Source organism: Vombatus ursinus, unplaced genomic scaffold (genome assembly GCF_900497805.2).
Source record: "Vombatus ursinus unplaced genomic scaffold, bare-nosed wombat genome assembly UNPS02014799.1, whole genome shotgun sequence".
NCBI classification, from domain to species: Eukaryota; Metazoa; Chordata; class Mammalia; order Diprotodontia; family Vombatidae; genus Vombatus; species Vombatus ursinus.
Genome location: NW_020954577.1, coordinates 25,482,793 through 25,503,148, shown reverse-complemented (window position 1 = coordinate 25,503,148; position 20,356 = coordinate 25,482,793). Strand labels below are relative to the sequence as shown.

Sequence of the window (20,356 nt, the reverse complement as noted above, 5' to 3'; positions counted from 1 at the left end):
CTTTTCTCTTTATTTTGTTTTCTGAATGCATTTTATGGGGGAGTCTGAGTGTTTGCTGGGAAGTTTTGCCATGTCAAAACAAAATACATTTATTTACAAATAAAGTAAAGGGTGGCTAGTCATACAGGCATTTCAGGTTTATACAAAATCATAGAGGAGGAAGGCACACAGTTTGAAATTTGAAAGATTTAAAAATTCTGATCAACAATAACCAACCATGAGTCCAGAGGTCTGATGGTAAAGAATTCAATCCACTTCTACTTCCTAATCAAGAAGTGATAGAGTCAAGGTGCAGAATGAGACATATACTGTTCCAAAATGGGAATTTGTCTTACTTGACAATGCATATCTGTTATTAAGGGTCTTTTTTTTCCTTTCTTCCCCACTGGGAGTGGCGGAGAGGTAGACAGGGGAGAAAATTTAATTTTTATTAGTTAAACATTTTTAATTTTTAAATAAAAAGAAAATGTAGAATTTGTTTAGGAAACAGAATAATTCAGTTTGGTTTGAACATAGATTGTATGGAGAGCAATAATATGAGATAAGTTGAATTTAACAGATTATAGAGGTCTAGAATACTTACAGATACATACTTATACTTTATTCCATGGTCAATAGAGAGGTAATGAAAATTTTTGATCCAAAGAACAACATGAATACGTCTAGACTCTGAGTCAGGAAGACTTAGGTTCAAATCCTGGCTCTACCATTTTTCAGCTCGGGGTCTTTGGACAAGTCACCACTAGACCTCTCCAAGTCTCAGCTTCTTTATATGTAAATTGGGAATAATAATACTTATGCTCTTGATTTCATGGGGTTGCTATGAGAAAGGTATTTTGTAAACCTCAAAGCATCATAGAAATACTATGTTTCTTATGCAAAAAGGGCAGAAACCAGCCTCTCAGCTCGTCCCTCTACATCTGCTGCTCTGCCTGGTTTTTATCTCCATGGCACAAGATGCCAATGTGTCAGGTACCCCTCGATGTCTCCTTCCCCCTACTTTCCTGCCTCCTTTTGTGTGTTGTGACCCCCTATTTGAATGTAAACTCCCTGAAGGCAAAGACTATCTTTCTTCTTATTAATAGCATCCCTAGTGCTTAGTATTGTGCCTGGCACATAGTACGCACTTAATAAATATTTTTTAGTTTGGATTGGAGAAATGTCAGAACACTAATCCATTCTGTTAGGAGGAGGGTTAATTAATTCCTGAATTTTCCCCATGGCTGGAAAAAAGGCTAATTTTAGCTACTTCCTAAAATATGTATCCATTGAGAGTCAATTAGGTGCATATGAGAAGAAACTGGACATTTTCAGATTTCTAAACAGATGAATCTTTCTTCCCTTCTCTTCTGGCATCATATTAAGCCACCCACTTAATTAAATGCACTGTTCTCTGACAAGAGTGTGGAAGGAAAGATGCCCTAGGAGCCAGGTGCCCAGCATTCTATTCCAGGTTCAACTGGCAACAATGCATTATCTCGTTGGTTAAAAAAAAAAATGATTGAGTAAACATTTCTCCACAAGAGAAGAAAAGAACAACAATTGAGAAGCAGACTTTGGACTGAAAGAAGAAGGGGAGTAGATGGGAGGGGGTAATTACAGCAAAGAGGTTCCACCCCTAGCTTTCTGTGAAATATCTGATGGATACCCTGCTCTTCCCATTCCCCAGAAAGAAATGAAAAGTTGCTCATCAGTTTCCAAATAACCGAAAATGGGAGATGTTTGAAGATCCACCTGGGGAACTTCAAAGAGCACGACGTATTTTGGTGGAGTCTAGACTTTATGTATTTGGAGAACTCTCAATGCAGATACAAATTCCCTCTACTGATGCCATTCCCTCTGTGACTCCCTTGGAAGGTAGAGGCTTAGGAGTCACGTGGGGCATTTGGGAGGTTAAGTGACTTGGCTGCAGTAGTACCTCTCAAAGGCTGAACTCAGCTCTTCAGGTTTTCAAGAGTAATACAGTATCAATTTGGGGGGTATCAGATAAACGAGCCATAGAATCATGAGTTTGAAGGTGAGAGGACATTGTGCTAACTTGCGATTATGCCTAGACCAGTCCCTTTATTTTCTTAAGCTTCAAATATCTCTTACCTGGTTTTTTTTTGGGGGGGAGGGGGAATTCTGTCTGGATTTTCCTAGTGTAAGAAATTTCTAATGAAAAAAACTCCATCTAGCAGAACAGCAGCTGTCTTTCAACTTGGAGTCTTAGCACGCTGCTTAGGTTGCTGAGAGGTAAATGACTTGTCCAAGATTATAGAGCCCCAGGACGTAAATCTAAGTCTTCTTGACTTTGAGAGCTACTATGCCAAACTGTGGGCAGCTAGGTGATGCAGTGGATAGAATACTGGGAAGACTCATCTTCACGAATTCAAATCTAGCCTCAGACACTTCCTAGATGTATGACCCTGGGCAAGTCACTTAACTCTGTTTGCCTCAGTTTCCTCATCTATAAAATGAGCTGGAGAAAGAAATGGCAAACTACTCCAGTATCTTTGCTAAGAAAACCCTAGTTGCACAAATGATTGAATTTGAATGATTGAACAATGACAAAAACGATACCAAATTGCCTCTCATATTAGGGTAAGACCTACAATTTCTACCTGACAGGCACATTGTGAGTATAAAATAATATATATCTGATGTAGTGTAAACCTCAAAGTCCTAAATAAATATTAACTATTGTAAAATCAACAACAAATATTAAGCACCTACTATGTGCTAGGCACAATGCAAAGCAGCAGGGATACAAAGAGAGGCAAAAAGAGTCCCTGCCTACAAGGAGTTCACATTTGAATAGATGAGACAACATGCCATCAAATATGTATGAATGAAAATGCGAGATAATCTCAGCAGGAAAGAACCGGCAGGGGGAAGGGAGAAAAAGGCCTTTCAAGGAAAGTGCAATTTGAAGGAAGCCCTTCCATTTTACCATGAGGAAGCCCTAGCCTGGAAGAGTGAGGTGAGGGAGTTCCTGGGAACCTAGATGCTAAAGCCAATACCTTCTTCAGGTCACTGGGCTGCCTTCCTACAAGGGCAGGAAAAGGTGAGCAAGACACTAGGTGATTCACTTGTTCTACAGTATTTCTTGAACAAATCAAGGACCATTGAGACATTCAGGACAAATATCACACTATTTCCCCTCCCCCCACCCCCCACCCCCCACCCCCCAGGGACTGTGACTTTCACAGGAGCATAGCTTTGGAGCTGGAAGGCCTCTGTGAGGTCATCTAGTCAAACTCCCCATTTTATAGGTGAGGAAACAGAGGCAAGAGACATGAAGCAATCTGGCCAAGATCACACGGGTAGTTTAAACCACAGGCCCTTTAACTCCAAACACAGCTCTTTCTTTTATACCACAATGACTCCATAATACGTTCTTCCCTCTTCCCTCTTCCTCTCTTCTGTATGAGCAAAAATGATTTAGGGCATCATCACATTCACAAAAAAATTGAAAATCAAACTCCTCCCAGCAAGCTGCCACTGCAATGAGCTGAATGACACCCTGAAGAAGCCTGGCAAGATGGTATCCAAGGATGGAGGGGAACAGTCCCAGACCGTTGACTCCAGCTCATTAACTGCCTCTAAAATAGCACCCCACTGACCAACAAAGGGCCTCTATGTCTCCCCCTTCCCATCATGTGGAAAGCCCCAGCCCAAGTCACTGCTGAGCGTGCAGACAATGGGACCTTTGGAGAACAGCTGGCTCTGAAAAATGGCCCCAGGAGCCACATGCCAGAGCTCCTCCCAACCCCCCCAACCCCCGGCCAAGCAGCCCTCTGAGGACGCGGGGGCCTGCCAAGAACTGTCACAGCTGAAAGCTGCTAGCACCACATCAGCTCTGCTTGGCCAACACTAGCTCCCCGTCTTCGCTTTCTTCACATTAACCTCTGCTCATTTCTTCTGGGCTTAAGGGAACTGTGTTGCATCAGATGAACACAGTTCAGACAACTGACTGGTTGCATGCATGCCACGAGCCTCCATTTGCTTTGGAGAGAGGCATGTGGTATAGGGAATACGGAGCAGTGCTTAGAGGCAGGAACCAATCAATCTGCCACTATTTATTAAGCACCTACTATGTGGCAGCACAAAAAGAAAATGATCCCTGCTCTCATGAAGCTTATATTCTATCAGTGTAAACAACACACGTCATATGGGTGCATACAAAATACAAGGTAATGGGGAGAGGCATTAATTACTGGTGGAAGCATTATACCGAAGGTGGTGCTTAACTGTCATCCATAAAAGAATAGGGATTCTAAGAGGCAGAAATGAGGATGGTTTAAGGGGGATGGAAAAAGGTGTCTTGGAGAAGGTGGGATTTTAGCTGAGACTTAAAGAATGCCAGGAAAAGTCAGGAAGTGGAGATGGAGAAGGAAACAATTCCAAGCATGGGAGACAGCCAGTGGGGAAAAAAATGGACAAAGTCCTGAGATGTAGTATGTTGTGGGAAGAAAAGCAAAGAGGTCAATGTCACTGGTAGACTGAAGAGTACATGGGGGTGAGCAAGGTGTAAAGAGGCTGGAAAAGAAGGAGGGGACCTGGTTATGAAGGGTTTTGAACACCAAATAGAGGATTTTATATTTGGTCCTAGAGGTGATTGGGAGCCAATGACATTTTATGGAATGGGGGTGTGTGACATGATCAGACTTTAATAAGATCAGTTTGACAGTTGAGTGTAGATGGACTACAGGGAAAGGGAAACGTTTGCGGGAAAAGATAATGAGTTCAGTTTTAGACATGTTGAGTTTAAGATGTCTATAGCACATCAAGTTTGAGATGTCCAAACATCTCATATGGCAGCTGGAGATGCAAAACTGGAGGTCTGGAGAGATGTTAGGGTTGGATGCGTAGATCTAAGAATCATTGCACAGAGATGATAACTGAATTCGTGGGGAGGTACTCAGAGTCAATATAGGTTATCATTATTATTATTATTATTATTGTTATCTGAAGCAATCAACTGGGTTTTATGTAAACTATATTCTCAAGATAAATAATAATTCTGAGAAACGAGATTAACAACAAATATGTGGGATGTGAAGAAATATAAGAAATATAAGAAGATATGTATAAACTGAAGGAGAGAGAAGAAATCAGAACCAGGCAAACAATCTATACAATGACTACAAAAATAAATGAAAACAATGCTAAAACACAGCTGAACTCAGATAAAGGCTGAAAAATGTTAGGAGACATACTAAAACACATGACTCGTCTTGGTAGAGTTAGGGGACATAGAGAGGCAGTACACACCATCAGACATGGCTGCTCTATGTTGATTTTGCTTAACCGTTGACATGTTGATTGTTGTCATTGTTACCAAGGAGAGCTCTATGGGGAAACCAGATATTGGAAAAATGAGGAATGTCTATAGTGGCAAAAAATAAAAGCCAACAATTACATTTTTAAAAAAATATTAAAGAATTTTTAAAAAGAAAGAAAAGGACTTGGCGATTCTGATTTCTTCTTTTACCACCACAGAGCAGTCCTCAATAGCAAAGGAAACACTGGCTGGGAATTAAACATGCATGGTTTCAAGTCCACATTGGGGCTGTAGAAAAAAGACAACTGAACTAAATTAGTCACCGTAATTTTACAATTAAGTCTCTATTATTTCAGTCAGAAGAGAAAACCTCTTCCCACACATCTTCTTAATGACATACAAAATAATTTTACATTATGTCTAACTTCTGCTTGACCAAGGACAAGTCCACCTGATAGCTCTCCTCAATGTCTCTATATGCTAACAGCAATAAAGACAACAGCAGCAGTGACAGCTAACATTTATATAGAGCTGTAAGATTTGCAAAGTACATACAAATATGATCTCATTTGATCCTCACAGTAACCCTGGAGATACTAGCTGTATGACCCTGGGCAAGTCACTTAACCCCAATTGCCTCCCAAAAAAATACAAAAAAAGTTTGATCCTTTTACTTCAATATAGCTTGTTTCCTTTGTAACTCTATTTTATTTTATGTATTTAAAACATTACCCTGAGAAGGGCAGCATTCACCAGATCGCCAAAGGTGAGACATAACTGAAATGATTGAACAACAAACCAGGTCTTGAGCAGGCTCTAACATGAGGCACACTGACATCATAACTCCTCTGACGTTGGTCCCTCCAGGGAGGTGCGCCCAGAGAAGGTATATGAACAACACACACGAGCAATATGTCTACAGGACCCCTGGGTGTGGCCCGCCAACCTGCCTGGTTCTTCCTGCATCCAGACTCACCCAAAGCTCTTTGTGATTGATAGAACATCGGTGCTGCTCTCCAGAGGAAACCAAGAAGTCTTTCCGATTTTACATCTGTTAAGTTGCTGGAGAGAGTATAGCTGTTCTCATTATCTAGGGACTGGTCTCTCACCCGACACATGGGAAAGAAAAATCTAACTTTTAGAACCTAGGAGAATGAGCTCACCAGAGGCGGAGGTGCAGCCCCATTGGTCCGGCGGTCACTGCACAGGCCAGGCAGGAAAATTATCTGTTGGATGGTCACCAAAAATGAGCCCTTAGCACCCAGCTACCCTCTAAAAATGTACAAGGGGATCTAGGCATGAGGGGGCAGAGAACAAGAGAATATTGCTGATACAAGATCCTCTGCCCCTGTTTTAACAGCAGAAGGAAGACAGTCATCAGTACTGGATAAACAAGGCAAAGTCCATGTCCTACTGTGGTGGGGTAGTGTGATGAAGTGGAATGAAAGCATAGCATCTGAAGTCCAAAGACCTGGGTTCTAATCCTGACTCTGCCAAGTGCGACGCTGGACAAAATCACTTCCCCTCTGTAAGATGAAAGGGGACTGGGCCAGATGACTGCTGATTTTCCTTCTGGCTCCAAGCCCAAGACCCTGTAATTCTGAAGAGCAAACAGTGGTCTGTCCAGGGTCCCAGCAGGATGTCTGCATGATGGTCCACACAACTCTTTTTAAGGAGGAACATGACGGAAACCACTGATCGGTTTCTAGCCAACCTCCCAGAGACCCAGCCTAATCCTAGTGACTCTCCCAGGGAACTGAGAGGCAAACCTGGGATGCAGGACGTTGGCCAAACCAAAAGCCAAAGCAATCATTCCTGAAACTTAAAATAACTGAGCTGAGGACTTCAAAGCACTCCTTCTCAGAAATGCTCCTGGCATGTGGCAATGACGTATCTCATTCACGTCTCTCACGTGGCTCCCATTCTCCCCTCCAGGAGAGGGTGAACATATTGACACAAACATCTATTGCTTAAGCTTTGTTCCTGGGGAACTTGTTTTAGTAGTTTTTAAAAATGCACCTAGACAGACCTGTTTTGTGATTTTAATCTGATTATTTTAGCTGTAACTGTAACACACATTCATACAAAATGTTAACAGTATGGCACAGTGGAAAAAGAGCTTGACTTGGTATCAAAAAAACCTGGGTTCAAATCCCAAATCTGATACTAGCTGTGTGGCCATGGGCAACTCTTTTCTGAGCCTCAGTTTCCCTGCCTCTAGAATGGGGATAATATCTATGAGTACCTACTTCACAAGGTTATTATGAGGGTCAAATGAGATCATGTATGTAAGTGCTTTACAGATTTTCAAGTGTTAAATAAATATATATTATTGGATTATCAAACAAATAAAGTCACAACAATCACCCCTCAAATCAACTCATGTGTGGTTCTCCTCTCGAAAGTTGTGGGCTGACTGACACATAGTTATAACTTGCATAGACTGCTGGACTTAGAATCAGGAAGACCTGTATTCAAATTCTACCTTAGACACCAGTTGTGTGACATGGGGTGAATCCTTGTGATTTCACCCACAGGGGGAAATTCCAGTTGAGGAAATAGCCTCCACCAATGCAAGTCAGCACCTTCTCTGTAACTTAGTGTTAGAGAGTTGGCCAGAGCACTGACAAGTTAAGTGACTTACCCAAGGTCATGCAGTCAGTTTGTACAAAGAGTCAAAGAGTCAGAAATTCTTGCCTCCCACCAGACCATGATGCTCTCTCAATAAATAACAAGAAACAACTCAACACTTAATATTTTATAAAGCACTTTCCTTAAAACAGCCCTGTGAGGTAGAAGGTAGTATTATCCCTGTTTTCCAGATGAGGAAACCAAGCCTGAGAGAGCAGAAGGGATAGACAATGACCCATCTACAGGTGGTATCTATCCAGTAGGATGGAAAGAAACAAGCATTTATTAACGCCCCACTATGTGCCAGGCATTGTGTTAAATGCTTTACAAATTATATCTCATTTAATCCTCACAACAACCCTGCCAGAAAGGTGCTATTTTTATCCTCAATCTTACAGATGAGGAAACTGAGGCAAACAGGATTAAATGACTTGCCCAGGGTTACACAGCTAGTAAGTGTCTGAGGCTGGATTTGAACTCAGTTCTTCCTCACTACAGGTCTAGTGCTCTATCTACTGCTCCACCTATCTGCCTCAGGGGAATATAAGGCCTCTGAGAACAAAGACTGGGTTGGTTTTTTTTTTTGTCTTTGTATCTTCAGCACCTTGCATACAGTAAGCACTTAATAAATGCTTGTTGAATAGGGATGGAACTGGGATTTAAAATCAGGTGTTCTGAAGACACGTCTTGCCTGCCTTTCCACTACACCACCCTCCATATGAAGGAATGACATTAAAAGTCCCCTCTTAGAAAATTGCCCTTTCCCCCTTCTTTGTACAGGGGGGTCTATGGATATGGGCCATCAGATATACTGATGTATTGGTTAGTTTTACAGAATCACCTTTCCTTTCCTTCTTTCTTTTTTATTCTTTGTTATAAGGGCCAGCTCTCAGGGGAGGGGAGAGGTATATTCAGAAATGAAAGTGATGTTAAAAACAAAAGTTATCAATAATTTAAAAAGAAAACGTTTCCATCTTTCTGTCTATGTATTGCAACTTAATATTAGGAAAGACTATTTAAAAAGTGGCTGAACCCAATTGCCAGTGAGGAAGAAGCCTCCCTGGCCCTTCTCCTGGCCAGCCCAACGTGGTAATGGATCTGGTATCCTGGAAAATTCTGACTCCCTTTTCCTTCCTACCTTCCTCCCACAATGTGAGTCTTGGGAAACACCATTAAAAATGTATCCACTGGGCCCGCCGTGAGTCAGCTGTAGCATCTAGCTGTCCCAGGAAGTGAAAGGGTCCCCATTAAATAAGAGAAGCAGAAAGCCCTGAATATTGGAAAATCCTTCTACAGTGAGAGGACAGCATATGTCGTTCAGCTCCTAAAGAGGGATTTAATCCTTCACTAATCCCACTTTAATGAAATGCATCTATTCAGGGCAAATATTCCTGGCTCCATAAACCTTTCCCAAAAGATTCAGGCTAACTCAGGAAAGAAGGCATCTCACACAATCTAACATTTAGAGTCTTCTTTCAGTCCAGGCAGCAAGACAAGTCTAGATAAATAAAGTTGGAATTCCACCAGCCCATCATCCTCCATTCTTGTACAGACACTCCCATCACATAAAAGCATTTACCAGTCACATGCTGTAGTTATTTAAAATCCAAGCCCCTAATTTTACCCAGTGACACAAATACCCACATATAACATCACAGACTCAGACCTTGGAAGTCACCTATTCCAGCTCCGTCATTTTATAGATGAGGAAACTAAGGCCCAAAGAAGTGACTTGCCCAGGGTCACAAAGGTGGCAAGTCCTCGGATTTGAACCTAGGTTTTCTGACTCTAAATCCATGGCTATTTCCACTGAACCTTCTTATTCTGAAACACAGGATTTAAATAATTTAGGGTTGAATCTTTTTCTAAATTAACATCCAGGCATACACCTGGGTTTTAGTATGGACTTTTAGCCATTGACATTAGTCATTAGTCACTTTTAGTATTAACCACTTACTAGTTTGTAGATACTTTTCTCTGAGCCTCAATTTCCTTGTCTGCTAAATGGGGGAAAAGAAACTGGAGCTCTCTACCCGGAAGGGTTGAGGTGAGGAAAGCACTTTGTAAACCTCTGTTACCCAGACGTGAGCTCTCATTACTATGAAACGTCTTGACAACAGTTTGAATTTATGCTCTGGATTACTAAGAACAAGCCCAGGAAAACCGGAACTGAAATCAGGCCCATTTCCCCACCCCATAAGAGATCATGGCAAAAAACCTAAAATGTCAGTTAAAACTTGAATTAAAATTAAACGGTAAGCTGAGGACTAAGGAGAAGATATAGAGAACAGCTAAGCACCTAGGGCCTTCAATGGGAAACAGATCTGACGTCCTGAGGGCTCGGGACCAGGTCACAGCTGCTGGGGGAACCAGCTGCTAGCCTGGGGTGACCCATTCTCAGAACCCCCAGAGGACCCTGGGCTTTGTGAAACTCACCAAGCTGAAGTCCCCAGGGATCATAGGTCTAGAACCGGAAGGGGTCTCAAGAGGTCAACTGGCCTTCCCTGGTGTCTCCAGACCTCACTGATATTCCTCCCCTCGGACCTTCTTAATATTTATTCTGAATCACTTAATCACATACTGTCCTGCATTATTCTCTAGCGGGTGTGTTTACATTGTCAATCTTAGCTTCCCAATGAGATTGGAAGCTCATTGAGGGCACCAATCACGTCTTTAGTTCTTCAGTACTCTCAATGCTCCCCACCCCCATCCTCCAGGAGGCTGAGCAGATAGTATGAGTTCACAAAGTACTTGCAAGCTTAAAGAGCTTTTTCTGAATAAAATCAAGGATTCATCCTTTGTCTGCTTTGCTCAGTGACTTTGAAGTACTTCTAGAGCTTGGGTTGCAAATTGGGCCCTTAGACATGGGAATTGATTATTTAACCTCTCAGTGGCCTGGGCAATTCTCTAAGACTCCTAGTTGCTCATGGGAAATGATCTGCAATGGTGGAGGGCCTCTGCTTACTGGAAGCTCTCCACTGCAATGAAATCATGGTCCAATTAAAAAAAAAAGTCATTCAATCATTGAACAAATATTTGCCTAGCCTACGAAGCACTGTCCTGGGTGCTGAAGGATGTTACAGTTCAGTTTCATTGGTTTCTGACTCTTCATGACCCCATTTGGGGTTTTCTTGGCAAAGATACTGGAGTGTTTTACCATTTCCCCTCCAGCTCATTTTACAGATGAGGAAACTGAGGCCGACAGGGGTTAAGTGACTTGCCCAGGGTCACACAGCTAGTAAGTGTCTGAGGCTAGATTTGAACTCAGATCTTCTTGATTCCAGGCCCTCTCTATCCACTGCCCCAACCAAGATGAATAATAGCCTAGTGAGCTTGATGGATACTAAGGGAGGGAGGGTGGCACAGAAGGAGGCCTGGACCTGGGTTCAAATCCCACTTCTGATAAAACAAGAGCTAAGAAACAAGGGTGGGCAGGTACTATGGCATGCTGGAAAGAATACTGAGCCTGAGTTCGAGTCCTGGCTCAGTTACTTGCTACCTATATGACCTTGGACAGGTCACTTCACTTTTCTGGGCCTCAGTTTCCTCATCATAAATGAGGGTGTTGGACTAACAAGCCATAGCCAGACTGGAGGAGGAGAATCTCAGCCTTCATTGTCTGGGAATGGGGCCAGAAATTGTCCTGACCAAGAATTCCAGATGGAGGCAATATGGAGGGAATAGAAGGGGGTAGGTAGTATAGACCCCCCCCCAATTCTCTCCAATGAAAACAAGCATGTTTGGATGGTCTAAAATAATTTGGGTCCCTGCCTCTCTCTTGATAAGAGGTCAAAGGCTGTTTTATAGGTTCTTCATAACATGATGTCATAGATAGAATGCTAGATTTGGACACAGGAAGACCTGAGTTCAAATACAACCTCAGACACTTACTAGCTGTATGACCCTGGGTAAGTCACTTAACCTTGCTTAGCTTGAATTTCCCTATCTGTAAAATGACTATAATAATAGCACTTAGCTCCCAGGGTTTTTATAAAGATCAAATAAATAACATGTAAAGTGCTTTGCAAATTTTAAATTGCTATACAAATATTAACCATTATTATTACTATAAACAAAAAGATCTCCAAGACTTGAACACTGGACCGCTGCATGGAACAACATCCTTTATACAAAACAATTTCAACAGTCCCTGGAGAGTGCACTGTAATGCAATTTGACTTGTTTTGATTATTATATTCTACTGCAGTGGGATGCCCTAAGGAATCTCCATTTGTTTAAAGGGGAAGTGAGGGGGCAAAAATTGTTTTAATTTGATAATAACAACATACCATATGTTAATAATGATGTACCATATGATGGTAATAACATACCATATGTTAAGAAAAGTTTGCATCACAAAATCAAATACACATTGGTGTTCAATAAATACTTGATAAATTGAAAACCGGGTTTTGCTATTTTAAAAAAGGTTAAGGTCAGTTCCTCCAAGAAGTGCTAACCTTCGGGAATGGCCAAGTGAGGTAAGCAAGAGAGCGCTCGATCCAACCCTCTCGTGTTACAAGTGAGCGAACTAAGGCAGCAGAAAGGAGAAGTGAGCTTCCAACTAGCCAACAGTCCAGATCTTCTAGTTAAAGGCAATTCTCTTCTCTACCTCTAGCCCCTTGACCTACACTTAGACGTTACCCTGAGAATCAGTAGGTCTCATCTTATGACAATGGAAACCAAGATGCAGTAGAAAGACACCAGAACCCCTGCAGGTCCTCCCAAAGTGATGAACTTGGGTCCAAATTCTGCCCCAGCCACTTATTAGATGTAGGACCAAGTCTCTTATATTCTCTGAGCCTCCATCTCTTCATCTATAAAATGGGAATAATAATACCTAAGTGGATAGAGTGCTAGGCTTGGAGTCAGGACGACTAGAGTTCAAATCCAGCTTCAGATACTTACGAGTTGTGTGATCACGAACAAACCACTTAAACCTCTTTTTGCCTCAGTTTATTTATCTTGTAAAATGGGGATAATAATAGCACCTACTTTCCAGTTATTGTTGAGAAACAAATGAGATAACAATTGTAAAGTACTTAGCCCAATGCCTAGTACATAGTAAGCATTATAAAAATGTTAGCTATCATCATTATTATCATGGGGTCCTTGAAACACTCAAGAGGGAGTGTGGATATAAAGTGCTTTGCAATTTTTAAAGCTATAGAAATGTCCTGATATAGTCACTCACTTACACTTTGGTTTCTTCTAATTTAATCTTGTGCCTTAAAGCCACTGGAAATCAATGCTTCCATGGTATGTAGATAATGAGATCCTATTAGATGTTTCTTCATGCTGGAATTCTGGAAGCTTCGCTAGGCTGTGAAGATATCAAACTAATGCCACTTTTTTTTTTTTCAAGTTAAAGTGGAATGTATAAAATCACCTTAACTTTTCATTCCCAACTGAGATAAAGTGCCATATTCCTTAGAATAAAGACATAAAGACAATGTAGCCCAATGAATAGGGTCAACTTTGAAGTCAGGGAAATGGGTTCAAGTCTCACCTCTGAAATATCTTGGCTGTGTGACTCTGAACAAGTCACTGCACCTCTCAATGCCCCAGGCGACTCTCTACCACTGTAAATTACTGAAAGCTACCATTCTGCACTGCTGGAGAGTTTGTTTCCACACCAGGAGTTCCTTACCCTGATGAAATCACAATTCCAGAACAACCAACAAAAAAGAGCACAGGATACCTCCAAATGAAGAGATAGGTGAATATGTGACTTGTCATTAGCAGTGTGTTAACGGTATAATCATTGGTATCATATCTCTCCCAGCTGGGGAATAAAATTAGAGGGGTCTGTTTGTGGTGACTTCTGTTGCTATAACCAGACACCACCTGGTTTCTATATTAGAAATTGAAGGCTGTATGTCTAAACCTTAGAAAGAAAACTAGAAAGGGGGCAGAGTTTGGATCACAGAAAGGGCCCTGGCCCTGACTTCCAACTTCTGCCTTACTATAATAACTCATATTCCCATAATGCTTTAAGGTGTGCTAGACGCCTTCCTCCCACCAATATGGGACACAGGTGTATTTCAGGAGGTTTTTACAGCAGCTGCTAAATCCAAAGCAGGATTGAAACGCAGGTATGCCAGACCCCAAGCCAGTCCAACATGGCAGACTTCCAATCTTTTTTCTCAAGGGCTAAACTCGACATTCCAAGCAGTCAACACTGTGGGTTTCCCTCCACACAACATCTTCCCCCCTAGCCCCAGCCCACTCCATCCTAATGTCCTTCTTGAGTCAAGCTTAGTAAATTTCTGAGCAGCAGTTACATAGATGTTGCTTGAAGTGGGGGGCATCAGCTCGGCTCCCCTTAGAAGAGCTGGTCTACAGTCACACTAGAGAGCGAGTGAGGAAGTGGAATGAGTGACCCCCATAAGTCCAAAGAGCCCTGAAGATATTGGGGGTGCGGTGAGTAACTGTTTATGACCCCAAGACTCAGAATAACACAGGATCAGAGTAAAGAGGCAAGCACTGATATCATCAAGACCAATCGCTTTGTTTTACAGATGAAACAAGTGAGGCCCAGAGAGAAGCAGTGATTTGTTGGGAACTGTAGCTGGGCTGCCCAAAGGAGGCCATTTTTCTTTTAAGTTGAGAAAGAAAAGGACCAGTGTGAAGGGAGAGAAGAGAATTCTGGGAAGGGGGTAGGGAGAAGTAGAGGAGACAGTGGGGGTAAGGGGAAACAGGAATCCGTGGCCTCCCTCACTTTCTCAGTGAGGCCCTTAGTTTCCTCATGTATAAAATGAGGACATTATATATATTCACAGAAACACCAAAGAATCAGAGATTCCAAGCTGTAAGAGGGCATCTTATCCAACCCTTTTACAGAGGAGGGAACCAAGGCCTAGGGGAGTTAAGTGACCTGCCCAAAGTCTCACTGCTAATGGGTGGCAAAGCCACATTCAAACCCATGTCCTCTGACTCCATATCCATCCTTCTTTCCATCCTACTGTGCTGCCTCTGTAGATCTTAAAAAAAGGGAGAAATCAGAATGGGACTGGGGTGGAGAGGTGGAGAGAAGGAAGCAAATTCTTTGTTCCTTAGCACCTCATTTCCTGCCATTTGATAACATACAATAAGAAACACTAACTTGAGATTCTCTTTTTTTCCTCTGTTCAGGAGGAAATTTATGATTGATTAAAATGATCACCTTAGGCAATTCTTGTGGTCACAACACATTTCATTCCTGAATATACTGTGTAATGAGTAAAGCACAACCCCTGAATGAATTTTTTTCTCCCACAAATACCAAATGTGACCAGATTCTCTCACCTTTTTTTTTTTTAGAAAACAACTTAATTGTCTTTAAAAGTGTATTTTCGCAGGATGACAGATTTACAGCTGGAAGGGATTTTTGTTGTATGAGTTGTTTTTCCATTGTTTCTGACTCTTCGTGACCCCATTTGGGCTTTTCTTGGCAAAAATACTGGAGTGGTTTGCCATTCCCCTCTCCAGCTCATTTTACAGATGAGGAAACTGAGGCAAGCAGGATGAAGTGACTTGCCCAGGGTCACACAGCTAGTAAGTGTCTGAGGCTGGATTTGAACTCAGGTCTAATGCCCTCTCTACTTCTCCACCTAGCTGCCTCACCAAAATGTAAAGCCTGTAAGAACAGGGACTGGGTTTTTTGGGTCTTCATATCTGCAGCACCTTGCATACAGTAAGCATTTAATAAATGCCTGTTGAGTAGGATAGAACTGTCAATGCTGGGACTTGAAATCAGGCCCAGAACTCTATCCACTACACCATCTAGCTGCCCAGGAAAGGATTGTAGAGGCCATTAACTCCAACCCCCTAATTTTACAAATGCGTCAAGTGACTTGCCCTGTGTCACATAGTAAGCGCCTGAGGCAGGATCTGAACCCAGGCCTTCCAATCTCCAAGACCATTTTATAATAACCTCACACATTTAAAAAAAAATCATTCGTATCTCCTGCCCGAGAAACCCTGTAACGCTTAATGCTTATTCCCACAGGGCAGAGGGCAAGAAGAGTTTCTGAAATGAGCAAATAGAAGGAATATCCCTGCCGCAAAATTCTACTGGGGACCCAGAATGTAAGTTTAGACTCCTGGATACAGAATAGTGACACTGTATATCAGCGGGATCTTGACAGTAAAATGAAATAAAAGTGAAATAATACAATGGAAAGTAAACTTTACATTCCTGCCCTTTATGAACTGTCTCAAGGTGATTTTATGGTCTTGGTTTTGTTTTATTTTTTCAGTCATCATGTCCCTAGCCTAGCAGTGTCTGGCTCAATGCTTATTAGATGAACATAAAATATATAGTTGGCAATAGAGAAAAGGTGTATTTGCAAAGGAAAAGGATCATGCTATCACAGTGCACCAGGTGCCCTTTAAAAAAAAAAAAGCAAACACCCACCTACACACATAAAAGGTTCTGTAACTGTTAGGTTATGGCAAGAAGGGTGTAATTCAATTAGTTACCAAGGAGTGCACCATGGGAACATGCTCTCCACTCCATTTCTGTTCTGTGATGATGATAATGATGGTGGTGGTGATGATGATGATTTATAAACAGGAGCAGCCTGAAGAATGAAGTCTAGTGCCCTGAAGGTTCTTGCTGGGCCACCTCCATGCCCCAACCCCATTCCTATCCCTACTTTCCTTAAGGGAATGAGGCTTCTTCCCGTGACAATGGGTTTCCCTACCTAATTTGATCAAGGAAGGAAGTGTCTGTCCTCCATCTCCAAGAATCTACAGTTTCAGAAAAAGCATCAGTCTCCCAGAATCCCCTGAAGAGAAAGAAGTATCCCCCCCTGCCAAAAAAAGTCACCCTCCTACCCAAACGGGAACTGAAACCAGATGCATCTGAGTCAAAACCAAAACATAGAAAGAAAAAAAAAACCTGCACTTTTAAGTACACTCACAAGTCAACTGTAACGTATTCTAATTTCGAGCAACACAATCTTGGCAAATTTGGGGTTGATTTGCAAGCATGAGAGTATCCACTAGGGCAGGCGTGGGGAACCTGTGGCCTTCGAGGTCCTTAAGTGTAGCTTTTTTTTTTTTTTTTTTTACTGAATCCACATGTGGTTTTCTAGGTCTTTAAATGCGGCATTTTGACGGAATCCAAATTTTACAGGACAAATCCTCCTTTTAGGATTTGTCCTATAAAATTTGGATTTAAAATAAAGACCGCACTTAAAGACCTAGAAGGCCACATGTGACCTTAAGGCTGCAGGTTCCCCATCCCTGCACTAGGGAATCCAAGACAGAGTGATTGACCTGGGGCTGAATCTTGTCTCAGACACTAACTGTGTGATCCTGGGCAGGTCACCCAACCTCTCTCTGCCTAGGTTTTCTCAGCTATAAAATAAGGGGGTTGGGTCCAAGGTCCTTTCCAGCTCAAAATCTAGGATCCCTCCATAGAAATGCTTCAACTTTTCCACCAGTCAAACAGATCTCTGCCGCCATTTTGGCTTTTTTGCAGAACCCATACAGGAATCAGGAGACAGCCAACCATGGGTAACAGCATCACAACTCACCCAGCAGGTGCATGCCTGCTGTCTCCTATTGCTGGCAGGGGGCTCTTAGTCCATTAGAAGCCATCTGTATGGAATAATAAATTCAGAGCTGAAACAGATTCACAGGACCAGAGAATTAGAGCTGGAAGGGACCTTGCAGGTCCAGCCCAAAGGGATGTTAGAAGTCCTCCAAGTCAACTCTCCCATTTTACAAGTGAGGAAAACTGAGGTCCAGACAGCATGATGGCCTAGCCCATCCAAGTCCAAGAATGTTTGCTTAGATTTCTTAGAAGTAGAACATGAACTCCCCTGAATCCAGCCTTCGTGGTGCTTTCTAATGTGAGTGAAAATGATCGTGGCTCTGATTCCACTCAGGACTCAGGTATCCCAACTACAAATCACACCTGCATGGTTCATAGAGCCCCCGAGTACCCTTTCTAGTTTTGTGCCAGAAGGGGCGCATGTGCGCGCAGACACACACACACACACACACACACACACACACACACGCGCACACACACACACACACACACACGCACACGCACACACCCCAATACACTGCACCCCCCTGGGCAGAATCACATGTGGGGGTCCTCTCCCCTGGGGAGGGTGGCCCTGTTATCCCGACATGTGAGTTACACTTGCAAATTCACTAGGAAAACTCCCAGGAAGCAGCAAACTTACCAAAATAATCAGCCTTGGGATGAATAGCCATGTCCTGCTCCAGGCGCTGGGCGAGTGCTTCTAATTTTAATTCGACTGCAGACAAGCCTTGCTCTGGGAGCGGAAGGAGGGTCTGACAGGGTAATTTTACTTTGGAGGAGCTGGAGTTCTCTGGATGGACACTCCCTTGGCCACTGCCAGGGGGCGAGCTATTGGGCCCCTCTCTAAAAGCAGGCCCAGGAGCATCAGACACTGGCCCTGAAGAGAGGCTGGGGAAAGCCAGCTTGGGATTTGTGCCAGAGTCCTTGCAATTGGACTGGGGAGTCTGACCATGAGGGACTAAGTGGTCGATGGACTTAGGGTAAGCAGCACCAGGGGGCTGATAGTCAATGCTGGTTGGCAATGGGGCAGGCACTGAACTTGAAATGTAGGATTTGGGGCTCCCATGGTACCAGAGCTGAGAGTCCTCAGTGGGTTTGGACATACCACTAGAAACATCCCTTTCTACCCCAGCACTTTTTTTGGACGGATCTCCCTGAGGTGCAGTACCTGAAGCAGCTAGGGTGGACGGTGCTGAGAATGAAGATGACCTCTGCTGTGGCAGGGCCAAGGGGGCCGCTATTTCTGGGGGTGGGGGAGGAGCTCTAGAATTGAGTGTGTGGGAGAAGGAAGATGACCGCTGTTGGCCGGTTGGCTTCATTTCAGAGTCCCGACTGAGCTGGTGGCCCTCACTTCCACTGCCATCCTGGCTATTATATCCACTCTCAAAAGACCTGCAAGAGTTTGGTGATGGCTGGCACTGGTACAGGTGAGGGTCAGTTGGGGTTTTGGAGCCTGGCCAAGAGCTCCCCATGCTTGGTCGGATACTGGTGAACTGGGTGGGCTCCTCTGCCCACTTCTGCTCAGGATAGTTGTCATAGTAATCTCCATGAGAAAGGGAAGAGAAAGCCCCCTGAGTAGGGCCGATACCACTAGTGCCCCTGGAATCTAGCCCCTGCAAACCAGAGGCCGAGGAATTCCCAGTACCATTTCCATAACTAAAGTCCTGGCTAGCTCTCTTCTGGCCCTCAGGCTGCAACCTGGCCCGCTGACCCTGTGGCAGAGATGAGTGTGACTGACTTTGAAAGGCCAGCTGACTCACAGGGCCTGGTGCTACTGGCCCAGCCCCAGATGCCAAGGACTGTGAAGCAAGAGGGGGTTTAGCAGCTCCATCCCCCAGGGATAGCTTAGTGCTCCCCCCTGCCTCCCGGTGAGTGAAGGGTCCTGCAGGGGGGATCTGGGGGGCTAGCCGGCCACCTCCATTGAGGGAGCCACCACTCCCCTGCAACAGGTCTTCCTGCAGCAACTGCTGTTGCTTCTGAAGGTGGATCTTAGCCATCTTGGTGGCAAACACCCTCCTGGTCTCCTCAAACTCAGGGTTGTTGCTGGCTCCTTTGTCCACTCGGAACAGGCCATCCTTAGATGCCTCATACATGTTGAGGTCCTCAATAAATTTACTGGCCTCAAGGCCCAAGTCTTCGTATTTGTCCATGTTGTCTCAGCACCTGGCCCCGTCCCCTGGAAACTGGTCCTTTGGTCCCACTGGGAGGAGGAAGGAGTTGCTGGAAAAAAATAGCAACAACCCAATGGGGAGAAGGCTTGAGTCTCAAATAGCTGCTATTATCATGTGGCAAAAACCAGTGGCATGATTCCAATCCCAAAAGGTTTTATAGGGCTGCAGACTCTTTGAGCAGAGACAATTTGGTCGACTTTCCCGCCCAGCTCTTCTGCTCCCTGCGGGGACATCCACAAAGCAGGTGGCTGCTCTCTTCCCACAAACTTTGGGCAGTCCCGTGCCTTCCGTCAGCCCGTGGCTGGGCTCAGACGTGTTGTACTTTAAATCTTGAAAGGGAAAAGGACAAGAAAAAAAAAAACAAAACAATCACATCCTCTGCCGTAAACCCAAGGAGAAAGAAACCTAGCCTCCTTGCCCCCAAATACCCCTGCAGCCCCAAGGAGTTGGGAGTAGTTGGGGGAGGGGGTAAGGAAGGGAGAGTGAGGGGCCGGGCAGTGAGAGCGAAGAGTGCGAGGGTACGGGAAAGGCTGGGCAGCAAGGAGCACAACGATCGCGAAGCGCAGAAAGGTGAGACCCGGCAAAACTGGGCCTTCCAGCCCCTCTTCCCTCCCTGGCAGAGTAACTTGGGGAGCTCCAATCTCGGCCGGATGAGTGGAGGGCGAGTCGTGGCCCGGGGGCAGAGGAAAGGGGAAGGAGGAGGAAGAGGAAGAGGAGGAAGCTGGGGGGGGGGGGGGGGGG

The 20,356-nt window shown here is 43.9% G+C and overlaps 1 protein-coding gene across 1 annotated transcript in view; it reads right to left on the bottom strand.

Annotated features, from left to right (window-relative positions):
* LIMD1 (LIM domains containing 1) overlaps positions 1 to 20,356 on the bottom strand; it is a 75,516-nt gene that overhangs the window by 54,981 nt on the left and 179 nt on the right. Inside the window, exon 2 of the mRNA XM_027872438.1 lies at positions 18,085 to 19,944. Within this exon, the coding sequence (XP_027728239.1) occupies positions 18,085 to 19,594 (1,510 nt within the window). The 5' untranslated portion in view covers positions 19,595 to 19,944. The remainder of the gene's footprint in view (positions 1 to 18,084; positions 19,945 to 20,356) is intronic.